This window comes from Canis lupus, chromosome 25, assembly GCF_011100685.1.
Source record: "Canis lupus familiaris isolate Mischka breed German Shepherd chromosome 25, alternate assembly UU_Cfam_GSD_1.0, whole genome shotgun sequence".
NCBI classification, from domain to species: Eukaryota; Metazoa; Chordata; class Mammalia; order Carnivora; family Canidae; genus Canis; species Canis lupus.
In genome coordinates, this window is record NC_049246.1 from 51,180,449 (window position 1) to 51,192,891 (window position 12,443).

The following is a 12,443-nucleotide window of genomic DNA, read 5'->3' on the forward strand; positions in this document are numbered from 1 at the left end:
AAAATCATTAATGGTCCCCTGGGTGCACAAAGTGAATCATGGTTTTTTGTTCCTGTTACATCTGTAACGGGTGCATGACAAGCCCCTTCTATTTAGTAAGTTAGCTTCTGCTGCGAGGATGGCCTTAGATCTGGAACCCAGCCCGTAACCTGTATCTTGCTGTGGTCCCCCCAGTTAGCCTGGAGCCTGGATTCTGTACTCACAGTCCCTTCGCTCTGCTGCAGGGTGGGCGGTGGGGAGGGATCTCAGCGCATATCCACGTGGGTCTGAGCAGCTGCAGGTTTTTTGTTGTAAGCTGACTGACCTGCTGTGCACAGCCGCCCCGACTTGTGTGCTCACCCCGCGTCTGCAGTGAGGCTGGTCAGTGCTGTTGAGTGGCCGCAGCTCACTCTCCCCACTGAGCATCTGGCCTGTGGGTGACTTCACCATGGCCTCGTCCACTCCGCTCACACAGCGCCTGTGTCTGGCTGTTATCAGCAAGCGCCACTATGCTGTTCTTACACACGTCTTCTGGCACATGTGCGAGAGTACAAACGCTGGGGCTTGGGATGTGTGGAAGCCCGAATCACAAGAGAACACTAAGTTGTTTTCTAAGTGAGGACATCAGTTTACACTCCTTCCATCTGCGATCAAGACACGTGGTGAACCCAGTCTCTCCAGAACCTACCTTGCTGGGGTTCCAGGTCGTGCCAGCAGCATGGGTGTGAAGTGCACCCCTTGGGATCTGGACTTCCATCTCTTGAATACTGATACGGTCAAGCACTTTTCGTTCATTCATTCAAAGTGGACTCTGGGTCCACTGCTCTGTTGCAATGTTTGGACTCCGTGGAGCCAACACTAGGGATTTCAGCGGCCCTATCTTTGGTAAGGCTCGCTGTCCCGCAGTGCCCACCTGCCCTTGGTCCTGTACATTTCTAGAAAAGTTTATAATCAGCTTATCCCATCAGAGTTCTTGTTGGTACTTTACCTGGCCAAATTTCTGAGGCCCCATCTGCCTGGAAATACTCTTAGTATAGCACTCACACTTGAAGGGTAAACTGAGTGGCTCAAAGGTCCTCTACCTTCAGCTCTTCAAACATTAGTGCCCTGTCCTCTTCTGAGCAGTACTGCTGACAGTGGGTGTCAGTCTTGTTCTTGTCTCCTTGTAGTGTGTCTGCTCATTTTCCCTGGAAGCTGTTACACTCTTCTTTTTCATGGAAAGTAGGATCCCCAGAGAGCCCTAGATACCCACAGAGCACAATTAACACTCTTGATTGGCATTTCCTCATCAAGCATCTCTCCGGGTTAGGGCCACACATTTGAGCTCCAAGGGGAAGCTCATGGAGAAGAGGAGGGTCCCTAAGATTGTAACCTGCCACCATGGGGATCTGGAGTGGACGCTGAGGCTAGTCTAATCTTCCTGTTTTCTTCAAATTCTCATGCCAGCAGGGCTTTGGAACTCTCCTGGTTTTATCCCCTGGACACCAGAGAGAGAAGCAGGCAGTTTCTATCTCTGGGCGGTAGCAGGCAAGGGCAGAACTTAAACTTCTTTACTCTGCAACTTACTGTCACATAGGAGCACCCACTGCCACCACCCCAGACTGCAGCCATATTTCTGTTCCCCATCCTGTTCACAACAGCCATTTCTCTATCTTTATTTAATGTGTATGTGTATCACGATAAGCTCAGGATTCAGTAGGCAGTGCCCTGGTAAAAACCCCACTGCTGCACAAACTGCAGGCGTAAGGCTTCAGGTGCCCAAGAATGGAATGAATTATTAGTCAGGCTCTGCAGCCTACTGTCCCAGGTACAAAGAGTGAGGACTGCTGGCATGGGCTCACAGGTCCTAAATACCCCTGCACACTGCCATGTTCTGTAAGGTTGTCCTAAAATATCTCTGGACAATTGTTTATAGTGTGTAGATCTCATGTCCTATTTGACACTGCATTTTCAAAACTTACTACAAAGCAGCAGTAATCAGGTCAGTGAAATACTGGCACAAGGAAAGACTTATGATCAAATAGAACTGAGAGTCAAGAAATAAACCCACACATCTCTGGTCAACTGATTTCAACAAGGGGCCAAGACCATTCAATGGAGAAAGAACAGTCTTTAACAAATGGTGCTGGGAACACTGGATAACCACATGCAAAAGGATGAAGTCAGACCCCTACCTCACACCATATACAAAATTAACTCAAAATAGATCAAATACCTAAATCTAAGAACTAAAACTATAAAACTCTTAGAAAAAAAACAGGAGTAAGTCTTCATGACCTTGGATTGGCAAAAGATTTTAGATATGACACCAAAACCATGAGCAACAAATGAGAAAAAAAGACAGAATAGACTTCCTCAAAATGTGAAGCTTTTTGTGCTTCAAAGGATGCCATTAAATAAATAAATAAATAAATAAATAAATAAATAAATGCCATTAAGGAGTGAGAAGGCAACCCACAGAATGAGAAAAATATTTGCAAATCATATACCTGAAAGGCATTTGTATCTAAAATATATAAGGAACTCATATAACTGAATAAAAGAAAGAGAACCAAATTAAGAAATAGGCAAAGAAAAAAAAAGAAACAGGCAAAAAATCTGAATACTTATTTCTCGAAGGATGCTACACAAATGGCCAACAAGTCCATGAAAAGGGTGTTTGACATCATCAGTCTTCAGGGAAATGCTTATGAAAACCATAATGAGATGCCACTTCACAGCCACGAGGATGGCTGGAATGAAAAGATGCAACGAGCATCCTTGCACGGTGAGGATGTGGAGAAGCTGGAACCTCAAACACTGCTGGTGGGAATGCAGAGTGGTACAGGTGCTTTGGGGTTAAAAACGGCTGGTAGCTCCTCAAAGAGTGAAACACAGAGTTATCCTATAACCCAGAAAATCCCACTCCTAGGCATGTACCCAAGAGAAATGAAAACAGATGCCCACAGAGGGCCTTGTACATGAATGTTCGTAATAACAGTATACGCCGTTGCCAAAAGATGGAAACAACCAAAGTATCCACAAACTGTTGAATGGATAAACAAAATGTGGTCTAGGGTGCCTGGGTGGCTCAGTCAGTGAAACATCTGCCTTTGGCTCAGGTCGTGATCCTGGAGTCCTGGGATGGAGCCCCACTTCAGTCTCTGTGCTCAGTGGCGAGTCTGTTTTCCCTTTGCCCCTCACCCTGCTTGTGCTCGCTCGCTCTCGCTCTCTCTCTCTCTCTCGCTCTCAAATAAATAAAACCTTTTTTTAAATGTGATCTATCCACACAATGGAACATAATCCAATCATATGATGTACTGACACATGCTACAACACGAGATAATCCTTGAAAACATCATACTAAGTAAAAGAAGCTAGCACAAAGGACTACATTCATATGAAAGTCCAGAAAGTCTACAGTGACAGAAAGTAAGTCAGTGGTTGCTTGGCACTGGGGGTGGGAGTGGAGGTATGGGGGGAGGGGTGACAGCTAAAGGGCATGGAGTTTCCAAAATGATAAAAACGTTCTAAAATTGACTACTGTGATGGATACACATATCTTTGAATATGCTAAGAACCTAAAATTGGTGAATTATATAGTATATAAGTCATATCTCAATAAAGCGGTTTTTAAAATGGAATGTGCAGAATAGTGTTTAAGGTACCTCTTTTGTGTAGTAACATGGGGAAGGGAAATATGAATATACCTATTTTCTTATATTTAAAAAGAAATAAAACTAATAAAAAGGTTAACTGAGAAAGGAAAGAATGAGAACAAGGAAGTAAAAGGATGGAGGTGGATGCTAGACTTCTCTGAATGTATCTCCACAGTTTTGATTTTAGAATCAAGAAAAAACATTTTTTCATGACCTACATAAAAAGCAAAACCTAAAAACTGAAAACAAACTGAAATACGTTTATCATGTTGATGGTGTAACTACATAGGAAAAAGGTATTTCAAGTCATCTTTTAAAATTGCCTTCCAACTATTCATTCCCAGAGGGATATATTCTGAAAAGAAGAATTCTTATTACAAGAATTGCAAGAAATTTAAAGCTGCACTCAAAGCTCTTAATGTCAGTAGTAATACTATTATTTTTTTTAGAACTGTTATATGTACATTGTAGGATAATGAAACTAATTATATCAATGGCACCAAGGTTCTCAGTGTAAAGAGATACAATATAAAATCCAGGAAGGGGCGCCTCGGTGGCTCAGTCAGTTGAGCATCTGACTTTGGCTCAGGTCATGATCCTCAGGATCCTGGGTCTGCTTCTTTCTCTGTCCCCCTCTACCCACCCCCTGTGCTCATTCTCTCTCTCTCTCAAATAAATGAAATCTTTTAAAAATTAAAATTTTTCTAAAAATCAAGGAATTAAAACCCACCCCTGTGTTTCCCTTAACTGTTGATAGAGACTCACAATTTGTTTATTTTTATTTTTTAATCCAAGTTCCTGGTGTGTCTACTGAAAAGGCCTCAAGCACTGACCCCAGGAGCAGTGAGCACCCTGGCCACCCAGATTGTGGGTTCTAAATGCCCAATAAAACGAACCAGGGGTCGTTGACAAGTGGCTGATTCCAAGACTGAAGCAGAATATGGACAAAATGTGCCCAGGATGTACGTGTAAAACAAGCAAGCTTTCAAAAACAACTGAGATTGTGTCTAAAGGGCGCAGGGGGCAACCTGAAAGGCTGTCACAGGCTGAAGTTGGATAACTGGAGCGTGGAAAAGACTAATGACAGGAGCAGACTGACACACACACACCATCCACCAAATACGTAAGAATCTATGAGTTTATGATGAAGCTGAGAGAACAACGTGCTGGTCCCTTTAGAGCTGGCCCGGGACCAACGCTTCCTTTGCAAGTGTACAGAGGGCAGGAAGGAAACACTTGTCTGGCCTTGCCTGGGTGGACTGTAATTCAAGGTGACCAGGGGGTGGGCAAGGGGGGAAAACAGGTCTTCACTGAGGACCTTCTGGCTGGAGGTGGAGGAGTGACAGGCGAGGTGAGGTGCGGCCCTTGTGAGACGATGGATCTGGGGTCCAGACTCAAGATCACCTGGCCGCTCACGCCAGGAGCAGAGCCGATCAGAAATTTCTCCTGGATTAATTTGCCAACACCGAAACCGCTGAGCAGCCCTCACGTCAGTGGAGACCTCACATGCCTCCCGGAGTGGCTGAAGGGTGAAGCAGTCCTACAAACACTGCTTGAGCCCAAATCCTATGAAATCCCTCTCTCTATCCACAGAAAATGCTGGTACAATGCCGGTACAGAAATGTGGGGATGGGGGATGAGTTAATGCCACAACAAAGTAATAAATAAAATGCAGGCAGGGATTCTACAGGACAAATGACCTGGTTTATTTAATAAATGCAGAAGGGGAAAAAAATAAATGCAGAGGGGAAGAAGATAAAATTTATAGATTAAAAGAGAGACGTTTCAAACCAAGGCACTGTGTCCTTATGAATCCCGATTAGATCAGACCAACTGGAAGTGATGTTTTTAAGATGACCGGGGAAACCTGGACAAGGATTGCAATTTCTTATGGCACCAAGGAGCTACCACTGACTTTGAAATAATAGCATTGTGCTTGTGTAAAAGTTTATAGTCTGTACGTATCAGACACCAGCTGTATTTACAGGTCAAACGATTTCTGTGACCTGCTTTGAAATTCTGGAACAAGAGAGAACAGGGCGCGGAGAAATGGGAATGAATTAAAGGAGATTGGCAAAATGTCAATACTCAGTGAGGCAGAGTGACAGGACATGGGACCCCCATACTCTACACTTTGTAGGTCTGAAATTTTTCACAATACACATTTCTTTAAAAGCTGACAACTCACCTTTAGCACATCAGGAAAGACGGAAAGACAAGGCAAGTCCCGGGGTACAGTCAGGGGAGAGTGGGGGGAGAATGGAGCGGATAGAGGAGAACCAGCCAACAGAGGGAACCCCCAAAGGCCCAGGAAGGGGACAGAGGGGCGTAGGGTCTGAGAGCACCCATCCGTGAGGAGGTTTCAAGAAGGAGGCGTGGGATGACGTGGAGGGGATGGGCCTTCTGGTCCTGGAAATGGTGGGTGTGTACAAATCTCACTCTTTTGTGTTTCTCAGTTTTTTAAGTTAAATACGAAAACGACAGATAGCTTGACAAAGCTAAGGGGAAAACAGGCCAGAGTGAGCCCCAAGGGAGAAGGCCAGGCCTGCCTCTTGTGGCCAGCAGCGCGGTGAGGACGCAGGCTCAGACCCCAGCACAGAGTCCTGCACAGGGCTGCCTGGGGCTGGGGACGTGGGACAGGCACTGGGGACGAGGAGGGGGCTCCCAGCAGGCTGTCAGCAAGAGGCCTTGGCCCCAAGTGCAAGAACCCCACGCAGGTGGCAGCAGCAGGGGCCGCTGGGGCTGGGAACCTCTCTGGATGACGGCGGGAGCCCACCACAACCAAAGCTGAGGGCTGTCTCTTCTGCACGTGGTGGCTCAGGACGGAGGGTCCCCACAGAGTCGCTCCTCCTCCCTGGAGGTAATGGGGTCAGGACCAAGCCTACGGAGGCCAGCCTGCCTGCCTCTGCTCCCTCGGACCACCTGAGACAGGACCACCCCTAGGGCCCAGCGGTGTGGGGACGGCAGGAGGCAGCCACATGGCAGTGCTGACAGGCCTTCTTCTGGGGTCTCGGCAACTAACGGCTCGTGGCCTGTTCACAGACACCCCTGGGAACTGCTCAGAAAACCCCTGTCAGAATGGAGGCACCTGCGTGCCAGGTGTGGACACCCACAGCTGTGACTGCAGCCCAGGGTTCAAAGGCAGACGCTGTGAGCTCGGTAAGTCAGGGGCCGCTCCCTCCTGTGGGGACCACCGGGGCCTCAAGGCACCTGTCACAGCAGACTGTGATGGGCGCACTAGGCCCAGGGCGGGTTTGCCCGAGGACCTCAAACCTCGAGGTGCCAGGACAGGAGCCCAGCCTCGGTGCCCCAGACTTCCAAGCTCCTGGGGAGGGATACTGAGGGCAGTGACCACCCAATGCCAGGGTGAAAGGTGCTGCCCAGAAAACCGGAGGGCCTGGGGGCAGCCAGAAAGCAAGAGACGTGGAACACCCCACAGCCAGAGGTGGGTGCAGGGGCCAGACACGGTGGTAGGAGGGGAAGAGTGCAGGCCTCCCTCCCCGGGAGAGGACCGCAGCTGGGGCGCGGGCGGACAGACGCCCCTGCGGCAGCTGCACCAACCCCAGGCCGGTGAGGCCACAGCCAGCCCCAGGGGAGAGCCACCCGGGGGGCTCCCGCAGGTGCAGGATGAGCCCCGCTCAGCGTGGCGCCCCGTGACCCCTCTGCCTTTGTCCCGGCAGCATGTACGAAGGTGCCCCGGCCCTGCACCCGGCTCTTCTCAGAGACCAAGGCCGTGCCGGTCTGGGAAGGAGGCGCCTGTCACCACATGTAAGTTCCTTCCCGCTTTCCGCACGTGTGGGAAGTTCCTGACGTCAGAAGCACTTCACAGAGTCCAGCTCACCCCCCACACACACGGCCCGCGGAGCACTAGGGGTCAGGGTCACGCGGGGCTTGCACCCATTCCCTCCAAGTGACACGGTGGGAAGCTGAATAAGTTGTTGGAGCGCCAGCCCCCCGGCTCCTGAGCCCCGGTGCCTTCCCTTCCCGTGCCCTCGAGGGGCATCGGTCCCTCTTCACTGGATGGCAGGGCCACACGGACATCGATGCCAGGAAAGGACGTTCCTCTCCTCTCTGCCTCCGAGCCCCTGGGAAGACCTGCAACAGCACAGGACAATTCGAGTCTCCATCCTGCCACTAAGTCATGACACTCATGCCTCAGTTTCCCTACCTATAAAATGGGCTGTAGAGGGAGAGTTTGCCTGGCTCACCTCGTAGGACCTTTCCTGCTTACGCTGACTCTGGAGTTCATACGTATCATCTATTTAGCCAACAAATACTTACCAGCACCTACTGTGTGCCAGGCACAGTTCTAGACCCTCAGCATGTGCCAGTGAACAGAACTGGTCCAAGTCCTGCCCTTGGGATCCTCACATCCTAGACGAGGGAGGCAGGACTAGAAGAAGGAGTATGTTACGTAGTGTTCTAGGAGGTGGTCAGGGCTAGGGAAAAGGAAGAGATGAGCAGGGGCCCGGGAGAGCCAGGGCTGGGGGGATGGAAGGGGGTGAGGGACAGCCAAGGGAAGAACTTTCCAGAAACTCAAAATATCAGTTGCCAAGGCCGTGTAATTCAGGCACGTCTGCCTGAGGAGCAGCGAGGAGGCCCTGGGGGACTGGAGGGCAGCCAGGGGGAGCGGTGTTTGTGCAGGGCAGAGGGTCCCCGCAGGGCTTTGGGGGCCCCTGGAAGGACTCTGGCATGTGCTGTCTTGCAATGGGGAGCTCCTGAGGATGCTGAGCGGGGGGGTGAGACGTTCGGTTACATGCCTGAAGGTCGCTGTGGAGGGGCACGGGAAGGCCAGGTAGGACGCTTGATCTGAACCTGGACACGAAGCCAGGCTGAATGTGCAGCAGCAGAGAGCGGAGCACGGCTCTGAGGGCACAGCCCATCTGAACCTGGGTTCTGTGGGGATGGCAGCCCCAGCTGCAGGGTCCCCCATGCTCCAGCTGTGCCAGTGACCCCAGTGCCTGCCAGGGGTCTGCTAGGACCACGTACCTGACGACAGGAGACCTGGGCCTGTCAACAGCTTTCCGTACTTTCCCCTTAATCCAGATGCGTCCAAAAGTCACCTGGTACTTGGCACGTGGCGGGGTGTTGCTTTACACCCCGTGTGACATCTCTGGTTTATTGGCCGCACACACCATTCACATGTTCCCATAACGACGGACGCGGTTGGGTTTGATTCGGCCCTGCTGCCCTGTGCTTCCTACGTGTCCAGTCCCGTCATGCTTCCTTTCTCTCTCCTCCCGCCTACTTTAGGTTAATTCTTTCTTAGGCTTCCAGTTGGCGCCACGGTTGGTTCACTGCTCATACGTGTCTGGTTTAACTCTTTAGTGGCTGCTGGCGGGTTGACAATACGCCTTTGCAGCCTCCCATAGTCTCCCTTCACTGCTGGTCTGCAAGCTCAGCGTCCGAGGGCTCCTGCAGCAGCAAGCTGCCCTTGCCCTTGCGCTCTCAGAGCTCACAGCCAGACGCTCCACTTGCTCACAGTCTGTGAGCCACACAATACGGTATGTTTGCTCTCAAAAGACAATTACCTTCTTAAAAACTGTTTGTTTTGTTTTGTTTTTAGCTTACACAAAGGCATTTATTAACAGAAAATAGTTTGAAGAATCCTGTTCACAGACGGTGACCACGGCGACCCCCCTTCCTGCGGGTGCTATTGGAGGGGATGGGGGTGCCATCCTCAATCTGCCCGATCTTCATTCCTGAGCGGGCAAGGGCTCTGAGGGCTGACTGGGCCCCAGGTCCAGGGGTCTTGGTTCTATTTCCTCCTGTGGCTTGGAGTTTGATGTGGAGAGCAGTGATGCCCAGCTCCTTGCACCTCTGGGCTACATCCTGGGCAGCCGACATGTAAGCGTAGGGAGAGGACTCACCTCGGTCAGCCTTCACCTTCATCCCACCAGTTACGCGACAGATGGTTTCCTTGCCAGAAAGATCAGTGACATGGACAAAAGTGTCATTGAAGGATGCAAATGTGTGGCAGACACCAAACACATTTTCTCCTTCAGCAACTTGAGGTCCAAGGCTGACGACCTGTTCTTCCTTCTTTTCCTTCCCCTTACGAGGTGCCATTTCTGCGCATCTTCTTCCTTAAAAACTGTTGAGAGTAAAAAGTCTTTTGTTCTTCCTTCCCGTTTACCATTCCCAGCACCTGGCATTCCTCTGGCCAGACCATCAGGTACCATTTGCCTTGGCCTCAAGAACGCACGGTGACATTTCGCACACTCGGCCGGCGATGAATCCTCTCTGCTCTTGTCTGTCTGAAAAGGGTTCTGCTTCACCATTTTTGGAGGAAATATTCGCCAAATATAGAACTGCTGGCGGATGTCGGTGTTTTTCTCTCGGCGCTCAAGAGCAGCCATTCCCTGTCTCCTGACTTGCGTGGCTGCACCCATTCTGACCCCTGAGTGCGAGTGCCCAGCCCCGTGGCTGCTCCGATGTCTCTTCTTTACCATTGTTGTTGGGGAACTGTCATGTGCTTTGACGGGGTTGTGAGTGTTTTTGCTCTTCACAAGAGTTTGTGAAGCTTCTATCTCTGGGGTCTTGGCTTTCATCAGATCTGGAAACTGGGCCATTAGTTCTTCAGGTCCCTCTGCTTCTCTCCTGCAGCCCTGCCCACTCAGGTGTCAGACTGGCGCGACCTACGGGTCCTGGGGTGCCTCTCCTCTCTCCCAGACTTCCTTCTCTCTCCTTTTTGTGCCTTGATTCCACAGCCTGAGTCCTGTGGTCTGTCCTCTGCATGGTCTAACCTGCCACTGATCCCACAGAGTCCCGCCCTGGATCCTCCGTTTCTCTTCTCATCATCTCTATCTTCCTTCAGACCGCCAAACGCGCAGGAACAAACCTATAACACGTATTTTGAGGCCCTGGTCTGCTGTGCCCGCCTCTGCTCTCACCTCCGGGTGTCTTAAAATTTTTATTTTATTTTATTTATTTATGATAGTCACAGAGAGAGAGAGAGAGGCAGAGACACAGGCAGAGGGAGAAGCAGGCTCCATGCACCGGGAGCCTGACGTGGGATTCGATCCCGGGTCTCCAGGATCACGCCCTGGGCCAAAGGCAGGCGCCAAACCACTGCGCCACCCAGGGATCCCCATCCGGGTGTCTTTCTATTCAATTACTGTTGCTGTTTCTGGGTCGTTTTCTTGATGCTTTCTCATCATTTTGGTTAGATGCTGGACACATTGTAAACTTTACGGTCCCGACTGCTAAGTTTTATCTGTATGTATTTCCCAGAATGTTTAGTTTCATCCCACAAGGAGGCTCTTTTTAGTTTGATCCTTTGGAAGCCTGTTTTAGGGTGGTTTCACCTTTATTCTGGGTTAATTTTGCCCCACTACTAAGCTGTGGCCTGTCTGGAGCTTCTAGTCTCAGTTGCTCAGCTTCTCAGTAGTTCTCGTGCAGCCTCATGGGGTTCGACCCTCTGTGTGCACAGCTTAGTCATCCCGGGGAGCCCCGTCCAGGCCTCAGTAGCTCCTCCCCTGCCCAGTGCTCTGCCCTACAGACTCCAGCTGCCTCTGCCTCTTCAACTCAGTGTGACCCCAGCTTGGTGTCCATCCCACACCCTCCCCCTACCACCACCCTGTAATGTAGGGCCTCTGAGCCGAATTCTAGGGTGATCACAGGGCTCACTTCATTTGTTTCTCCTCCCTCAAGAATCAGTCTTGCACGGCTTTCCAACATCTGAAAAGAACTGCTTCTCATATTTTGTCCAATTCTCTGGTTGTTCATATTGGGGGATTAATTCCTGACCCTGTTACTCCCTGATGGCCAACAGTGGAAGTCTTACCAAAGTCAAATCTCAAGGGCTCTCCCAGACTGAGTTGGATCTTTGCCCATCAAACTCCCTAGATCTCTCTTTTCAACAGCTCTGACGCTTGAGAGCTTTAACAAGAATAAAAACACGTTCCTATTCGTTACCATCTACAAATTCATGAGGCAAGTAGTATGAATAATACCCATTCCACATAAAACTGAAGTCCCAGTTCCAGAGACATGATCGGAGTAGACTCATTAGTTAATAAATGGGAGGCAGGGCTAGAAGCCTACACTGCCCACATCCAACACCTGCACCTCCAAAGCTCTCAGCCCTCCCAAGAGCTACCCAGAGGACTGAAGAGTGAGCTTGAACGATCTCAAGGCTTCAGCACTGAGCAGACTGCCCCAAGCACAACACGTCCTTGAAATTTCTTATTTTATCTCTTAATATTACAATATTTTGCCCACACTCCACAAAATGTACACTTAACGTGGATGTATCTTAAGTAAATGATACCTCAGTCAAGTTAATTTTTTTTTTAAGATTAGAGGACTTTAATGTTGGACCTTTTTTTTTTTTAAATATTTTTTTTTCTTTTATTTATTTATGATAGTCAGAGAGAGAGAGAGAGGCAGATTCACAGGCAGAGGGAGAAGCAGGCTCCATGCACCGGGAGCCCGATGTGGGATTCGATCCCGGGTCTCCAGGATCACGCCCTGGGCCGAAGGCAGGCGCCAAACCGCTACGCCACCCAGGGATCCCAATGTTGGACCTTTTAATACATCCCCATGAGGTCAAGTTTTATTAAGAAAGTAATGGCTTTTCAAACACCTGCACGGGGACCTGTGGGTGCGCGCAGCTGAGCCAAAGCAGCTGGGCAACATTCTGCTCTAGTTTCTGGCTTTACAGAACTTTCTTGTGACACAGGTATAAAAGAGTCTACAAAGTGCACCAGGACATCTGCTTCAAAGAGAGCTGTGAAAGCACAAGCGTCAAGAAGACCCCAAACAGGTGCCATCCCAGGGAGGAGGCCCACACTGTGTCCTGCTTATAGTTCACAGGGTAATGGG

The 12,443-nt window shown here is 50.0% G+C and overlaps 2 protein-coding genes across 6 annotated transcripts in view; one reads left to right on the forward strand and one right to left on the reverse strand.

The window, feature by feature from the left end:
- SNED1 (sushi, nidogen and EGF like domains 1) overlaps positions 1 to 12,443 on the forward strand; it is an 81,187-nt gene that overhangs the window by 64,460 nt on the left and 4,284 nt on the right. For 3 of the 5 annotated variants that reach the window (XR_005378935.1, XR_005378936.1, XM_038574419.1), the window contains 3 exons: positions 6,660 to 6,776; positions 7,298 to 7,385; positions 12,301 to 12,435. Coding sequence is in view for 3 of the 5 variants with exons in the window: in XM_038574419.1 (XP_038430347.1) it covers positions 6,660 to 6,776; positions 7,298 to 7,385; positions 12,301 to 12,427 (332 nt within the window). In the remaining 2 variants the exon portion in view is untranslated. Of the gene's footprint in view, positions 1 to 4,412; positions 5,310 to 6,659; positions 6,777 to 7,297; positions 7,386 to 12,300; positions 12,436 to 12,443 lie in introns of those variants that run through there. The other 2 variants (XM_038574421.1, XM_038574422.1) reach the window with 2 other exon arrangements.
- Positions 9,184 to 9,735, reverse strand: LOC102155634 (40S ribosomal protein S14-like). The gene has a single exon (XM_038574428.1). The coding sequence runs from the start codon at positions 9,684 to 9,686 to the stop codon at positions 9,231 to 9,233; it is 456 nt and encodes a 151-aa protein (XP_038430356.1). The 5' UTR covers positions 9,687 to 9,735; the 3' UTR covers positions 9,184 to 9,230.

Coding starts and splice junctions, on each gene's coding strand:
- LOC102155634 (XM_038574428.1), bottom strand. CDS start 9,686: ATGGCACCTCGTAAGGGGAAGGAAAAGAAGGAAGAACAGGTCGTCAGC.